This window comes from Theropithecus gelada, chromosome 2 (genome assembly GCF_003255815.1).
Source record: "Theropithecus gelada isolate Dixy chromosome 2, Tgel_1.0, whole genome shotgun sequence".
NCBI classification, from domain to species: Eukaryota; Metazoa; Chordata; class Mammalia; order Primates; family Cercopithecidae; genus Theropithecus; species Theropithecus gelada.
This window is the reverse complement of record NC_037669.1, coordinates 45,346,817-45,364,655: the sequence shown is the minus strand read 5'-3', so window position 1 is coordinate 45,364,655 and position 17,839 is coordinate 45,346,817. Positions and strand designations below refer to the sequence as shown.

The 17,839-nt window shown below is 40.9% G+C and overlaps 1 protein-coding gene across 2 annotated transcripts in view; it reads left to right on the top strand.

The window, feature by feature from the left end:
* Positions 1 to 17,839, top strand: part of SNX4 (sorting nexin 4) — a 79,016-nt gene that overhangs the window by 43,695 nt on the left and 17,482 nt on the right. For both annotated transcript variants that reach the window (XM_025375396.1, XM_025375395.1), the window contains 2 exons: positions 2,171 to 2,232; positions 11,802 to 11,867. In XM_025375396.1, the coding sequence (XP_025231181.1) occupies positions 2,171 to 2,232; positions 11,802 to 11,867 (128 nt within the window). The remainder of the gene's footprint in view (positions 1 to 2,170; positions 2,233 to 11,801; positions 11,868 to 17,839) is intronic.

Here is a 17,839-nt window from a genome sequence, read left to right as displayed (position 1 = left end):
ATCGGAGATAATTATTAGGCTACAGTCAAGAACTGGGTGTTAGAAAAGACTGTGGATTAATGAGATAAAATTTCTGGACCTTTGGTTGCCTTGAAATTACCCAGACAAATTAGGCATTAGTTCTTGTGGGAGATGCGGATGGGGACAAACATTCAGAGAATCTGCATTGTACACATTACTTCTAGTTTTTTTTTCTGAAGTGGTGTTTCAGCAACTTCTCTACTTCTCTTCCATGCTTAATATCTTAGTAGAGGATGAATGCTCAGCTTCTAGGAAGGAGGTTTGGTATCTGAAAGTACAGGGATTTAGAAAAGTTAGTGTTAGAATGACATTTTCCATCATATATTCTCTGGAATGCTAACCCTGTAAGATGTTCCTACTGCAAACCGTATCTGCCTTGAGCAGTCATGATTCATGTGTGATGTTAAAGGTCTAAAAAGTCCTACAGAAAAAAACCTGTTAAATTTTATTGTCTCGATGTTTTCCAACCTTACTTGATGATGGAAGCACTTTAAAAGAAAGAAAAACATTCAACACTGCGCAGAATGCTCAAAAAATACTTGGGGGCTAGGCACAGTGGCTCATACCTGTAATCCCAGCACTTTGGGAGGCCAAGGTGGGCGGATCACTTGAGGTCAGGAGTTTGAGACCAGCCTCACCAGCATGGTGAAACCCTGTTTCTACTAAAAATACAAAGACTAGCTGGGCGTGTTCATGCACGCCTGTAATCCCTGCTACTCGGGAGGCTGAGGTGGGATAATTGGTTGAACCCAGAAGGCAGAGGTTGCAGTGAGCCGAGATCGTGCCACTATGCTTTAGCCTGGGAGACAGAGTGAGACTCTGTCTCAAGATAATAAGAAGAAGAAGAAGAAGAAGGAAGTGACATCGTAGAGAAATTAGTTTAGAGGTCTGGGGACAACCTGTAAGAGTTTCAAGTAGAAATAGGACTATGAGCTTTGTCCCGGAAGCTGGTTCCAGCCCAGGGACCAGCGTCTTTTTCTGAAGGCCAGATAGGAGGTGTTTTCAGCTTTGTTAGCTTTATGGTTTCTGTTGCATCTGTTCAGCTCCACTGTGAGCCTGACTGTGCTCCAGTGAGACTCTATTTACAAAACAAGTGGCAGACCTGTAGTGTGTGGACCCCTAGTCTAGTGGGTATGTGTCTCCTCAGAGCAGGCCAACGATAGATGGAAAATATTTTATGATCCTCACACACCTACTTGAAGCGTTTGCAGTGGCGGTTCTGTCACTGTAAGGGGAGATCTTGAGAGGGTTGATTTGTTCTCTCATTAATGCCTAATTCCTCATACTCATGTTTGCGTAAGGAATCAGGGAGATAATGTATCCTTAGAATTTATACTTAGAACCTGTATACCAGAAATTTTTTCTAGAGCTTTTTGTAGGATGAACTTTTGGTCTTCCAGTTCGTTTTCATAATGCTTTGGGGGAACATAAAGCAAATTAATTACCAAATTGAGGTTTTGTTTTAACTTGTAAAATTTCTGTGAATGACTAGGCAGTACACATTTCATTTCAGTGATGTAAATTGTAATTCTGTTGTTATTAAAATAATGTGTTCGTTGGTTAGGAGTTATCTTTTGACAAAGTAGCATAGTTGCATATATTCAGCATTTATATATAAAACTATATCTCAATAGAATTGAAAATACATCCTTTCCCTTGGTTAATTCCACTTTGGGGATTTTATTATAAGGAAACAGTCTGAAGGAAAAAGCCTTATTCTCAGAGATAACTTTTTATAATACTGAAAAATTAAGAATAACTGAATGCCAACAAGATTATTCAACAAGGAATGCTTGTATATTTTATACACTACTTAGTGGAATTTATGCAGCTATTTATAGTGGTACTTATTAAAGATAATACTAACCTGATGGGTAAGCATATTACCACTGTTGCTGTAGGCAATTTAAAAACAGTAATTAAAAACTTTGCAGAAAAAGAAGTATGAAAGTATAAGATATGATAAATATGGTAAGAGCACTGGTTTTAGTTTTAGGGGGATGGGATTTTCGGAGATTACTAATTTTCTTTTTTCTGTTTCCAAGTTTATTGTACTAAGCATGTTTTTTGTTTTTTGGGTTTTTTTTTTTTTTTTGGATGAGGATATAACTTTGACCTAAAATCAATTTCTATTAAATATTTATTTCAGAGAGTAGCAGATCGACTCTATGGTGTATATAAAGTACATGGGAATTATGGGCGAGTTTTCAGGTAAGCATCATACAAACTTTAAAAATAAACAATTAGCTTTTTGCCTAAAAACAATAATTCTTGAAAATTTATGAGTCTGGAGAGAAGATTATTTCTTTTTTTTGTTTGTTTTTGTTTTTGTTTTTTTGAGATGGAGTTTCTCTCTTGTCATCCAGGCTGATCCAATGATGTGATCTTGGAAGCCCTGCTTCCTGGGCTCAAGCGATTCTCCTGCCTCAGCCTCCCCAGTAGCTGAGATTACAGGCATGTGCCACAACACCAGGCTAATTTTATATTTTTAGTAGAGGTGGGGTTTCACCATGTTGGTCAGGCTGGTCTCGAACTCCTGACCTCAGGTAATCCGCCCACCTCAGCCTCCCAAAGTGCTGGGATTACAGGCGTGAGCCACTGTGCCCAGCGTGAGAAGATTATTTTTTTTCAAATAATGTCCTTTAATAGTGGTTTTCAAGGCTTTCATTTCAAAGCCTTTCTTTAAATAAAAATTAGTGAGAATTTTCAATATATTGATCAGATAAAAAGTAAAACTCTGATTGAAGCAGGGGTTGCAGCCTTTTGCTTTCTTGACAGAATGCCCAAGAATATTCCATTGGAAATTACTGGGTTACAGAATTAGTGATTTTTCTCTTTCTTTCTTTTTGTCATTTTATAATTTACAAAGACTTTTGCAGAGTGAGTTTTGTAGTCTTAGGTTAACTTTAGTGATAATTAGTATATTTGTTTATATGACTTGCATATTTTGGTTATTTTTGAACCACTTTCTTTTTTTTTTTTTTATACTTTAAGTTCTAGGGTAAGAACCACTTTCTTTTGTGAATTTTCATATGTGTTCATTATTTTGGTTGTGACATTTTAGAAGTTATTATCTAGATCTTTTTATAAGAAAAATATTCTTGCACATGTTCCATTGTAAGTCCTTTTGATGGAGTTAATTTAAAACATGGCTTATTTTACATTTTTAATTGGATCATACATTCAAGTAGGGCAAAATTCAAAAGGAATAAAAGCTTATACAGTGAAAAGTCTCAGCCAGGTGTGGTTGCTCATGCTTGTAATCCCAGGACTTTGGGAAGCCACAGCAGGAGGATGGCTTGAGGCCAGGAGTTCAAGACCAGCCTGGGCAATATAGTGAGCCCCCATCTCTACAAAAATTTTTAAAAATTAACTGGGCATGGTGGCGTGCATCTGTGGTCCCAGCTGCTTGGAAGGCTGAGGTGGGAAGATCACTCAAGCCCAGGAGGTTGAAGCTACAGTGAATAGTGATGGTGTTACCACACTCCAGCCTGGGCAGCAGAGCAAGACCCTGTCTCAAAAAGAAAAAAGAAAAGTCTCCTCATCCCTGTCTGCCAACTATTCTGGTCTCCTGCTCTGACATAACTAATATCACTTTCTTAGTTTCTTGTATCCTTCTAGTAAAAAAATAGCACTGTTAATGGAATATATTAGCATACAAACAAATGCATTTTTCCTTTCTTTAAAGTGAAAGGGGAGGCTGGGTATAGGGGTTCACGCCTATAATCCCAACACTTTGAGAGGCTGGGGTGGGCAGATTTCTTGAGTCCAGAAGTTTGAGACTAGCCTGGGCAATATGACAAAACCCCATCCCTACAAACAGTACAAAAATTAGCTGGGCATGGTAGCACGTACCTGTGGTCTCAGCTACTTGGGAGGCTGAGGTAGGAGGATCACTTGAGCCTAGGGGGGTTGAAACAGCCCAGGCTGGCCGGGCGCGGTGGCTCAAGCCTGTAATCCCAGCACTTTGGGAGGCCGAGACGGGCGGATCACGAGGTCAGGAGATCGAGACCATCCTGGCTAACACGGTGAAACCCCATCTCTACTAAAAAATACAAAAAACTAGCCGGGCGAGGTGACGGGCGCCTGTAGTCCCAGCTACTCGGGAGGCTGAGGCAGGAGAATGGCGCGAACCCGGGAGGCGGAGCTTGCAGTGAGCTGAGATCCGGCCACTGCACTCCAGCCTGGGCGACAGAGCGAGACTCTGTCTCAAAAAAAAAAAAAAAAGAAACAGCCCAGGCTGGATGACAGAGACCCTGTCTCAAAACAAAACAAAACAAAACAAAAAAACAGAAAAAAAGAAAGAAAGAAAAGGGAGCATATTGTATACATTACATTGTTCATTTGCTTTACCTTGCTTCCCCTCCCCCGCCCCGCCTTTCTTTTTTTAAAAATAGAGACAGGGTTTTGCTATGTTGCCCAGGCTGGTCTTGAATTCCTGGGCTCAAGAGATCCTCCTGCCTCAGCCTCCCAAAGTGCTGGGATTGCAAGCATGAGCTACCACATCTGGCCTTTCCTATTTTGGTTTTTGTGTGGAGACAGACTCTCACTCTACCGCTTAGGCTGGAGTATAGTGGTGCAATCTCAAATCACTGCAACCTCTGCCTCCTGGTTCAGGCGATTCTCCTGCCTCAGCCTCCCAAGTAGCTGGGATTACAGGTGCATGCTACCACAGCCAGCTACGTTTTGTACGTTTTGTATTTTTAGTAGATAACAGGATTTCACCATGGTGGCCAGGCTGGTCTCATACTCCTGACCTCAAGTGATCTGCCTGCCTCAGCCTCCCAAAGTGCTGGCATTACAGGCATGAGCCACTGCATCCAGCCTGGTTTTTGTTTTGGGTTTTTTTTTGTTTTTTGTTTTTAAATGGAGTCTTGCTCTGTCGCCCAGGCTGGAATGCAGTGGCACAATGTCAGCTCACTACAACCTCCGCCTCCCGGTTTCAAGCAATTCTCTGCCTCAGCCTCCTGAGTAGCTGGGATTACAGGCACCCGCCACCACACCTGGGCTTTTTTTTTTTTTTTTGTATTTTGGTGGAGATGGGATTTCACCCTGTTGACCAGGCTGGTCTTGAACTCCTGACCTCGTGATCCACCCGCCTCGGCCTCCTAAAATGCTGGCTTTACAGGCGTGAGCCACCGCACCTGTTTTTTGTTGTTGTTAATACAGGGTCTCACTTTGTCACTGAGGCTGGAGTGCAGCGGTGTGGTCTTGGCTCACTGTAACCTCTGCCTCTCAGGCTCTAGTGATCCTCCTGCCTCAGCGCCCCGAGTAGCTGGGACTACAGGCACACACCACCATGCCCTGCTACTTTTTTTTTTTTTTTGAGACGGAGTCTCGCTCTGTCGCCCAGGCTGGAGTGCAGTGGCCGGATCTCAGCTCACTGCAAGCTCCGCCTCCCGGGTTTACGCCATTCTCCGGCCTCAGCCTCCCGAGTAGCTGGGACTACAGGCGCCCGCCATCTCGCCCGGCTATTTTTTGTATTTCTTAGTAGAGATGGGGTTTCACTGTGTTCGCCAGGATGGTCTCGATCTCCTGACCTCGTGATCCGCCCGTCTCGGCCTCCCAAAGTGCTGGGATTACAGGCTTGAGCCACCGCGCCCGGCCTGCCCTGCTACTTTTTGTATTTTTTGCAGAAATGGGACTTTAATATGTTGCCTGGCGTGGTGGCTCATGCCTATAATCCCAGGACTTTGGGAGGCCAAGGCGGGTGGATCACATGAGGTCAGGAGTTCGAGACCAGCCTGGCCAACATGGTGAAACCCTATCTCTACTAAAAATAAAAAAATTAGTCAGGCATGGTGGTGGGGTCCTACAATCCCAGCTAATCAGGAGACTGAGGCAGGAAAATTGCTTGAACCCAGGAGGTGAAGGTTGCAGTGAGCTGAGATCACGCCAGTGCACTCCAGCCTGGGTGGCAGAGTGAGACTCCATCTCAAAAAATAAAAAAATTTTTTCTCAGGTGGTGGGTTCTAGGTGGGGAAAAAAATTCTCATTTCTTCTGTGTTTTGTGGCTTCATAAATTTTTGATTCATCTGTAATTTATTTGAATGTAAGATGTGAGATAGAGATTTAAATTTAATTCATTTATTAGAGTAATAGATTATCCATATGTCTTTGGTTGATCAATATATTAAAATTAAATGCAAGTTGAGACAGATCAGGGTTATATGACATTTTTTAATTAAAAGAAGCTTATTGATATTATAAAAATGTAAACTCTTCATAACTAGGACTGGGAGTGTATGAAAACATGGTCAAATGTAAAAGAATAGTGTAATGGGAAGAAAGACAAATAGTATTATACTTTTTGAAGTCTACCTCATGCTATCTGACTTAACATTAATTGATTTTAAATTTATGCATGAGTCATCTCTAATTTTTAGTATTACTCAAACTGGAACCCAATTAAACTTGGGAACAATGCTTATTTAAAAACAAAAATTATATCCCATAGGCGACATGGGGGGGAGAATTAACATAAACTAAACGTTCTCAAAGGTAGCACATTTATTATAGTTAATAAATAAGCTTTTTAATTAATTTGAGAGGCAGGTAGACAAAAGATCAATTGGTTGAATCAAACTTTAAAGAAAATTATTTGCATTAATGCCACATGATAAATATTGTACAGGTTTGTTTTTTTGCCAGCTTAATAAAAGAAAGCCACTTTACATTTAAAAAATTTCATGAGGCTGGGTATGGTGGCCTGTAATCCCAGCACTTTGGGAGGCCAAGGAAGGAGGATCGCTTGAGGCCAGGAGTTCAAGACAAGCCTTGGCAACATAGCAAGACCCCATTTCTACAAAAATAACTAAAAAATTAGGTGTGGTGGCACATGCCTGTAGTCCTAGCTACTTGGGAGGCTAAGATGGGAGGAACAGTTGAGCCCAGGAGTTCGAGGTTATAGCAAGCTGTGATCACACCACTGCACTCCAGCCCAGGTGACAGAGCAACACCCTGTCTCTCTAAAAAATAAAAACAAAAATAAATAAATAAAAACATTTTATGAAAACTGAGCCAGAAAGACCAGAGGTGGTTGAGGTAATTTAATCAAGACCCAAACTAGAGCAGTTGCCAGTGAAGAATGAAGAGGCCTAAATGATAGACTTACCAATGGATTTTTTCAGTCATTCAGCGCACAGTAACTGAGCTTCTGTTACCATGGTAGGTGCTAAGAATACCAAGATTTAATTTAGGGCAGCTGAGTGCCTAGGAGGATTGTGATAGAGAATGTAGGTGGAATGGTGGGTTTGAGGGATGAGTTTGAGGGTTCTCTTGTGGATAAATTGCATTCTAAAGATTTTTATTAAGCAGTTAGAAATTTGGATCAGGAATTTAAGAAGCTAGTGAGAATATGAGTTATATATACAAAGTGTCCTTACAGAGTGATTTTTTTTAAACATAGGGTTAGTTGATAATATTAGAGGGTTAGAGCAAGTCTACAGGAGACTCAAGGGCCAAGCCTTAGGGAATATCTGTGTTCAGGGATCAGGCAAGAAATTGATGAGGAACCTGGAGTATGCAAAGTCAAGCAAGTGAAGGGAACACTTCAGTAAGGCTTGGAGTTACACTATAGAGAAATTGAATTTAGTCCAGGCATGGTGGCTCACGCCTATAATCCCAGCACTTTGAGAGGTTGAGGCGGGCAGATCACTTGAGGTCACGAGTTCAAGACCAGCCTGGCCAACATGGTGTTACCTCATCTCTACTAAAAATACAAAAATGTAGCCAGGCGTGTTGGTGTGCCTGTAATCCCAGCTACTTGGGAGGCTGAGGCAGGAGAATCGCCTGAACTGGGATGCAGAGGTTGCAGTGAGCCAAGATTGTGCCGCTGCACTCCAGCCTGGGTGACAGAGCAAGACTCCATCTCAAAAAAAAAAAAAAAAAAAAAGAAATTGAGTTTAGATGAGAAGGGGGAGAATGGGTAAGTACATCTTTGGTGTTAATTTGGAAAGCAGTTTAAGTGGTATGATGTTATGTCCTAGTGATCCTAGGAATAAGAGGAAAGGATTAAGGAAGGAAAGACAGCAAGTTATTGATTAGTCTTTTAAGAAAGTCCCTACCCATGGATGTGAAGATGGCAACAGTAGACACCGGGAACTGCTAGAGCGGGGAGGGAGGGTGGGAGGGGACAAGGGCTGAGAAACTAACTACTGGGCACTGTGCTCACTATGTGGGTGATGGGCTCATTTGTATCTGAAATCTCCACACCATCCAGTGTACACATGTAACAAACCTGCACATGTACTCCCTGAGTCTAAAATAAAAGTTGAAATTATTTTTTTAAAAAGTCCCTGAGGAGAAAGCTGTGGTTATTTTTGAAGGGGAGTAGGACTTTTTTGAGGGGAGGCTGAGCCTGGGGCTGGGGAGGGATGGTGGACAGGGGAGGGATAGGAGCGTGGACGAGGGAGAAGGTAGGGAAAGCACAGAGCTGTCTTAAGGCAGGGGAGAGTTGAGTTGTAGAAGGCACCATGAAGTGGGTGTCTTTTTTGAGAACAAGTTTGTGTAATTGTGTGGTTGTGGGGATTGAGGGGAATGACATTGGGCAGTCTGTCTCAAACAGTGCAGAGAATTCTCTTTTGCGGGGGTTGGAGAGAGGGGTGCCGATAATACTTAAACTTGTCCTACTGCAAAACCTCCTTTCCCTCCCTTCGTCAATTCACAGGGCATTGGCCACAAGCAGCTGTACCAAGTGCAGGAACTCTCTGAAGTCTTGAGTTTTATCAATTCGTGCAAAATCTACATTGTATGGATACTTTAATATTTATTTTTAAAAGTTTATTTTCCCCCAGTAATGTTTAAGTAAAATTTATTCTTCAGAAAGAGTGTGCCATGTCTATTATGTGGCTTCTAATATCCCTGATGAAAACATCCCAGCCTGAGAAGCACTGATGAAGGCATCACTTAGGAATGTGGAAAGGATTGCTGAGCAGCGCCAGTTTGTGGGAGATGGTTTTTATCTTTTCAGTGTTGCTGACCTATAAGAGTAATGAAAAAATTCAAAAGTTGGGGGCCACATAATCGGAAAAAACCTTAATTTGTTCTTTGGTTCTTTGGAGAGAGGAAGAAATACAAAGCTGGTTTTATCAGCTTTTTTTCTTAATTGAAATTTTTTCAAGATATTCCTTAAGTAATTTTTGTAAAATTATGGCAGTTGGAGGTTGGAGTGAGAGAATGGACTGAGAAAAAAGACTGATCTGTGAGTGGAAAAGAACTGACATGAAGCGACAGATGTTATGTAAGTGAGAAATGAGCAGGAATTAGCCTTTCAGAGAAGAAACGCGGAAGATTTTGTAGTATGATCATGGTGCTGCTGCTGTTAGGTTTGTTTTATTTGTTTGTTCATTTAAGTAGAGGAGTTTATTTTGTGCTCTTACATCCCTAGGCCTTTTGCAGCCTCCTTCCCCTATTAATAGCCCCTGACCCAATTTAGGATAAGCCTAAAAAAGGGCTGTTCCCTATAGGGGCTTACAGTACTAGTTTCATGTTCAGACAGGAACTTTCAGATCCACCTGTCCAGAAATGGATTAAATGCATAGGTGGGGTTCACTCTGCAAAAGACTTAGAGAAGAGGGGGAAAGAATTTTAAGTACCAATAACTATGCATTTAAAAGCTGATGAAAGCAGTCAGGAGCTAATAGCCTAAAAATGTTGTGTTCTGTTAATTGAACATTTTAAAATATTCATCTTAATTCATAGGTTGTGAATCCATATGGAAGCAACCAAAAGTAACTGTCTCTCCCAGATTTAGTGTTACAGTTCCTTTCAAGAGATTCCAGGAAAATATACAAATTTCTTTCAAAAAGCCATGTGCAAAGGTACACCAACTTGTTATGTACCTCAAAGCTCAAAGACACAAAGATATACTTGTGTTTAATGATTCTATACTTTAATTTTTTAATTTTTAGTTATATGCATGGTAAGTGGGTGAAAAGCTCTTTTTTTTTTTTTTTTGAGACAGAGCTTTGCTCTTGTTGCCCAGGCTGGAGTGCAATGGTGCGATCTCGGCTCACCACAACCTCTGCCTCCCGGGTTCAAACGATTCTCCCGCCTCAGCCTCTCGAGTAGCTGGGATTACAGGCATGCAACACCATGCCCGGCTAATTTTGTATTTTTAGTAGAGATGGGGTTTCTCCATGTTGGTCAGGCTGGTCTCGAACTCCCGACCTCAGGTGATCCGCCCTCTTTGGCCTCCCAGAGTGCTGGGATTATAGGCGTGAGCCACTGTGCCCAGCTGAAAAGCTCTTTTGACTGAGACAACAAAAAAAGTTAAGTGCTTTAAGTTGGGACTGGTAGATAGAGGACTCTGTTGGAGGTTGATTCTAGGCTCAGCTCTGTCTCTGATCAGCTGCCTGACTTTGAGTAAACTGTGTTAGGTTTCTGGGCCTGAGTGTCTATTCTTAATTGTTGGGGTAGATGAGGACAGTGATTTTCAAACCTTTTTTTAGCGTGGAACTCTTGTTTAAACAAAGTTTCATACAGAAATATAAACAAATAGAACCTATTTCCACAGACCTGTTTGGGGCTAGAGATTTTATCCTTGATGAACACCAGACTGGGTTACTAAATTTAGCTCTAAACTTTTCTTTTTGTTGTAATTAATAATATTTTTCATTCCTGTCCAAAATCTTGACTCTTAGGCCTTCTTGGAGTCTTTTCCTTTTTTTTATTTAATGGGGCTATAAAATACTAGAGCAACCTTGGTGGTTTTTTAGTTGGAGTTCTAGATCCAAGAGGTGAGGATGGACTTGAGGTTGTCTGAAGTCTCTGAAATTGTGTACAAAATTTTGTGTGTGTGTGTGTGTGTGTTTTTAACTTTTTAGGGAAAAGATACATAGTTTTCATCTATACTAAGAGTATATGTAATACTATTTTATTTTTTATGATATGTTGGAATTGAAGATGTTTATTATACATTCTTTAAATAGCAGAAAAATTGGAAACAACCTGTATAGCCAGGAAAATGGTTAAAAAGATTGTGAGTTGCCATTTAAAGTGATGTTTAGAACAAATTATTTTAATAGTATGGGAAAATACTATTTAAAAAAAGCATGATACAAACTCACATACACCATTTGATCTCAGCCACTTTACACAAATAAAAAGACTGGAAGGAAGTATATCAAAGTATGTTATCTCTTGGCATTTGGGATTATAGATTTATTTTCCCAGTTTACTATAATAAGCATATATAACTTCCATAAAAAGATTTTTAATGTAAAGCATTTCACAGAAATGACAACAAAATTATCTGTGGCTCTAGTAGCTTTCTTGTGTAATATGATTATTATTATTAAAACTTTACTCTGCATCTACTGTTTCTATACAGTTGTCTTTTTCTGTTACCTACTAGAACAGTGGCGTGTAGTCAGGTGTGTTCATCAGAGCTATACATGGAGTATTTAAAAATGTACATGTCTCACTCTATCCCCACAGCTTCTGATTAAGTAGATCAAGAGTAGGGCTAGCATCCATATTTTTTAAAAGCTTTACAAATGATTTAAGTCAGCCCCCTAACTGAGAATGTTACCTATAACCAGCAGTTGTTTTGTATGATACTTACCTTACACTTAGCAGCAAGCATCAGCCTTTGAAGCCTTCACTTACATTTAGTTGTTAAGGGGAAACAGCATATTTGAGTTATAGAAAACAAACCCAAATATGGGTACTATACATTATTTTAAAGCTAGCTAGACAAGAATCTTGAAAAGAGTCCATTTAATACTATTCCATATCTCTAATGCATGTTGCTTTTGGTTTTATCTTTTACTCCCTAGTGAATGGAGTGCCATAGAAAAAGAAATGGGTGATGGACTGCAGAGTGCTGGTCATCATATGGATGTGTAAGTACCTCCAGAACTTTTATGAAGCCCGAGGTGAAGTCCTGTAGTGAAGCGTTAGTGACTCTTCTATTCTTCTGTTTTTATGAAGTTTGCTGGCATTTATATTGTGCTCTATGTGTACATATCCGACTTAAATTTATCTCAGGAATGCAAAGTTAAACATTTGAAAATCAGTCTAATTTATATTTTAACAGAATGAAGATGAAAACATTGAAGGTATGTTCATTTCAATAAATGTAGAAAAAGCATTTGACGAATTTTAACACCCATTTACAGTAAAAAGTCTCATCAACTAGGAATAAAAGGGAATTTTCTCAGTCTAAAATTTATAGCCAATATTGTACTTAATAGTGAAATATTGAGGCTTTCTCCTAAGGTCAAGAAAAAGGCAAGGTTGTTTGCTCTCCCCGCTTTTAGTAAACATTGTACTGGAGGCCCTGCTCAGTATAGTGAGACAAGAAAATTAAATTAAATAAGAGGCCTAAATATTAGGAAGAAGCAAAACTATATTTTCAGTAGACAAGGTCTTTTACTCAGAAAACCATAAACAATCAACCAAAAACATTGTAGAACTAACAACTGATTTTTTTTTTTTTAAGAGACTGGGTCTCATTCTGCTGCCCAGGCTAGAGTGCATTGGTACAGTCACAGCTCACTGCAGCTTCAGCCTTCTGGGCTCAAGCACGCCTCCCACCTCAGCCTCCCAAGTAGCTAGGACTGCAGGTGCATGCCACCACGCCTGGCGAATTATTTTTATTTTTTTGTAGAGACAGAGTGTTGCTATGTTGCCCAGGTTGATCTTGGACTCCTGGCCTTAAGCAGTCCTCCTGCCTTGGCCTCCCAAAGTGCTGGGATTACAGGCATGAGCTGCTGTTCCCAGATTGAATTAAAAAAATTTTTTTTTCTTTTTTTAGAGATGGGATCTTGCTGTGTTTCCCAGGCTGGTCTCAGACTTCTGGCCTCAGGGGATTCTCCCATCTCAACCTCCCAAAGTGCTGGGATTAGCGGCGGGAGCCACCACACCTGGCCAACAACTGAATTAATTTTATTTTTTCCAGGTTCTATTATGGGTTCAGGGGGTACACATGCAGGTTTGTAAATTGCCTGACGTGGGGGTTTGGTGTACAGATCATTTCATTACCCAGTAAGCTTAGTACCTGAGAGGTGGTTTTTCGAATCTCACCCTCCTCCTAACCTCCACCCTTAAGTAGGCATTGGTATCTGTTGTTCTCTTCTTTGTATCCACGTGTACTGAATGTTTAGCTCCCACTTATAAGTGAGAATATGTGATACTTGGTTTTTTGTTCCTGTGTTAATTCACTTAGGATAATGGCCTCCAGCTGCGTGCATGTTGCTGCATCCATATTGCTGCATCTATTCTTTTATTTGGCTATGTAGTATTCCATGGTATACTTGTACCACAGTTTCTTTATCCAGTCCACCGTTCATGGCATTTAGGTTGATTCCATGTCTTTACTATTGTGAATACTGTGGCAATGAACATAGGCATGCATGTATCCTTATGGTAGAATAATTTATATTTTGGGGGATATAGACCCAGTACTGGGAGATTGCTGGGTTGAATGGTACTTCTACTTTAAGTTCTTTGAGAAATCTCTAGACTGCTTTTCACAGTGGCTGAACTAATTTACTTTCCCACCAGCAGTGTATAAGTGTTCCTCTTTCTCTGCAACCTTGCCAGCATATTATTTTTTGACCTTTTAGTAATAACCATTCTGGCCAGGTGCAGTGGCTCACGCCTGTAATCCCAGCACTTTAGAAGGCTGAGGTGGGCAGATCTCTTGAGCCTAGGAGTTCAAGACCAGCCTGGGAAACATAGCAAGAACATGTCTCTATTATTCAAGTTAAAAAAATAAATAATAATAACCATTCTAGTGTGAGATGGTATCTCATTGTGGTTTTGATTTTCATTTCTTTAATGATTAATGATGTAGAGTTTTTTTTATATGTTTGTTGGCGCACATGTATGTCTTCTGTTGAGAAGTATCTGTTCATGTCCTTCCCCCACTCCTTTATTTTTATTTTTGTTTTTATTTTTTTCTGAGACGGAGTCTCACTCTGTCACTCAGGCTGAAGTGCAGTGGCGCAATCTCGGCTCACTGCAATGTCTGCCTCCCAGGTTCAAGCAATTCTCCTGACTCAGTCGTGAGTAGCTGGGATTACAGGCACCCATCACCACGCCCGGCTAATTTTTGTATTTTTAGTAGAGACAAGGTTTTGCCATGTTGGCCAGAGTGGTCTCAAACTCCTGGGTTCGAGTGATCTGCCCAACTCGGCCTCCCAAAGTGCTCAGATTATAGGGGTGAGCCACCGTACCCGCCCCCCCCCTTTTTTTTTTGGAGACATTCTCACTCTGTCACCCAGGCTGGAGTGCAATGGCACCATCTTGGCTCCCTGCAACCTCCACCTCTCAGGTTCAAGCAGTTTTTCTGCCTCAGCCTCCTGAGTTGCTGGGACTACAGGCACGTACCACCACGCCCAACTAATTTTTGTGTTTTTAGTAGAGACGAGGATTCACCACATTGGCCAGGCTGGTCTTGAACTCCTGACCTCGTGATCCGCCCGCCTCAGCCTCCCAAAGTGCTGGGATTATAGGCGTGAGCCACCGCGTCTGGCGTTTTTTCTTTTTTTTTTTAACAGTCTTGCTCTTTCGCCCAGGCTGGAGTACAGTGGTGCTATCGGCTTACTGCAGTCTCCTCCTCCCAGGTTCAAGCGATTCTCCTGCCTCAACCTCCACAAGTGTGGGATTACAGGCATGAGCCACCGTGCCTGGCCTCTTTGCCCATTTTTAAATTGAGTTGTTTTTTGCCTATTAATTTGTTTAAGTTCTTTATAGATTCTGGATATTAAACCTTTGTCAGATAACATAGTTTGGGAATATCTACTCCCATTCCGTAAGTTATCTGTATACTCTGTTGATAGTTTCTTTTGCTGTGCAGAAGCTCTTTAGTTTAATTAGGTCCCAACTATCAATTTTTGTTTTTGTTACAATTGCTTTTGGAGTCTTCATCATTAAATCTTTGCCATAGCCTATGTCCCAAATGGTATTTACTAGGTTTTCCTTTTCTTTCTTTTTTTTTTTAATAGTTTCAGATTTTACATTTAAGTCCTTAGTCTATCTTGAGTTGGTTTTTGTATATGATAACAGGAAGGGGTCCAGTTTAATCTACATATGGCAAACCAACAACTGAATTTAATCAGGATGCAGGATACAAGTTTAATATTTTAAAATCTATTTTTATATAATAGCAACAACAATATGAAAATAAAAAATTAAAACAATGCTATTTATGATAAATAACATCAAAACACAAAACTTAGGTATTAATTTAATGAAAGATACAAAAGACCTCTACACTGAAAACTATATAAAACATTGCTGAGAGAAATTAAAACCTAAATAAATGGAAAGATAAACTATGTTCATGGATTGGAAGACATTGGTAAGATGTCAGTTCTCCCAAATTGCTAATTCTAAAGTTTACATGGGCCGGGCACAATGGCTTATGCTTATAATCTCGGCTCTTTGGGAGGCCGAGACAGGTGGATCACTTGAGGTCAGGAGTTTGAGACCAGGCTGGCCAACACAGCGAAACCATGTCTCTACTAAAAACACAAAAATTAGCCAGGCATGGTGGTGCATTCCTATAGTTCCAGCCACTTGGGAGGCTGAGGCAGGAGAATCGCTTGAACCTGGGAGGCAGAGGTTGCAGTGAGCCGAGACCACACCACTGCACTCCAGCCTACGTGACAGAGTGAGATTTCGTCTCAAAAAAATAAAATAAAAAATAAAAGTTTATATGGACGTTTAAAGAACCTAGAATACCTACAACAATCTTGACAAAGAACAAAGCTGGAATATATTACTTTCAAGATTTACTAGGCCAGGCATGGTGGCTCATGCCACTTTGGGAGGCCGAAGTGGGTGAATCACCTGAGGCCAGGAGTTTGAGACCAGCCTGGCCAACATGGTGAAACCCATCTCTACTAAAAATACAAAATAAATTAGACAGGCATGGTGGTGGGCGCTTGTAATCCCAGCTACTCTGGAGACTAAGGCAGGAGAACCACTTGAACTCAGGAGGCGGAGGCTACAGTGAGTTGAGATCCCACCATTGCACTCCAACCTGGGTGACAAGAGTGAAACTCTGTCCCCCCCGCAAAAAAAAAAAAAAAAAAAAAAAATTTACTATAAAGCTAAGTTGTAAAGATAGTGAGTTATTGGCATAAAGTTGAACAGATTGACCAGGTACAGTGGCTCATGCTGTGATCCCAGCTCTTTGCAGGCAAACGCGAGTAGATCCCTTGAGTCCAGGAGTTTGAGATCAGCCTGGGCAACATGGCAAAACCCTGTCTCTACAAAAAACTGCAAAAATTAGGCCGGGTGTGGTGGCTCAAGCCTGTAATTCTAGCACTTTGGGAGGCCAAGGTGGGTGGATTATGTGAGGTCAGGAGTTCAAGACCAGCCTGGCCAACATGGCGAATCCCTGACTGACTCTACTAAAAATATAAATATTAGCCAGGCATGGTGGCATGCACCTGTAGTCCCAGCTACTCAGGAAGCTGAGGCAGGAGAATTACTTCAACCCAAGGAGGCAGAGGTTGCAGTGAGCTGAAGATTGCACCACTGCACTCTAGCCTCGGTGACAGAGCAAGACTCCATCTCAAAAAAACCAAAACTACAAAAATTAGCTGGGAGTGGTGGCGTGCACCTGGAGTCCCAGCTACTTGGGACGCTGAAGAGGGATGATCACTTGAGTCCAGGAAGTCAAGGCTGCAGTTGAGTCATGATCCTGCCACTGCACTTTAACCTGGGTGAGAGAGACTGTGTCTCAAAAAAAAAAAAGAAAGAAGAATGGCCGGGCGCGGTGGCTCACACCTGTAATCCCAGCACTTTGGGAGGCCGAGGCTGGTGGATCACAAGGTCAGGAGATCGAGACCATCCTGGCTAACATGGTGAAACCCTGTCTCTACTAAAAATACAAAAAATTAGCTGGGTGTGGTGGCAGGCAAGTAGTGCCAGCTACTTGCGAGACTGATGCAGGAGAATGGCGTGAACCCGGGAGGCGGAGCTTGCAGTGAACCAAGATTGCACCACTGTACTCCAGCCTGGGCGACAGAACGAGACTCCGTCAAGAAAGAAAGAGAGAGAGAGAGAGAGAGAGAGACAGAGACAGAGAGAGAGAGGGTCAATGGAACAGAATTCTGTAAGAAATAGATTCACACTTCTATGTTCATTTAGGGAAGGAGGGAGGGAGGGTCAATGGAACAGAATTCTGTACAGAAATAGACTCATACTTCTATAGTTCATTTAAACAAATGGTGTTGGAATAACTGGATATCTACATGGAAAAAAAAAAACTTTGAGCCTTATCTTACACTTGACACAAAACTAATTCAATTTGGATCATACACATAATTGTAAAAGGTAAAATTACAGCTTTTAGTGGAAAACATTGCTAAAAAGGATATGAAAAGAAAAAATTACTTTAAATGGCAAATTGGTCTTCATCAAATTTAAAATTTTTGTTTAAATTTTGATGAAGACCAATTTACCACTTGATACCATTGAGGGAGCAAGACATGGGGAGTTAAATGGGGTACAGAGTTTCAGTTGCAGAAGATGAGAAAATTATGGAGGTGGGTGGTGGTAATGATTATGCAACACTAAATACCACTGAGTTGTACACATAAAAATTATTAACAAGGTAAATTTTATGTATGTTTTACTATTTTTTTTCAATTTTAATATAAATTGATACAGGGTCTCACTGTGTTATCTAGGCTGGTCTCAAACTCCTGGGCTCAAGTAATCCACCTGCCTTAGCCTCTCAAAGTGCTGGGATTACAAGCATGAGCCACCCCTCCTGGCCTTTACTATTTTTTAAAAAGTGACACTATTAAGACAGTGAAGAAGCAAGTACAGAAGCAAACATTTCTAAACATAGTAT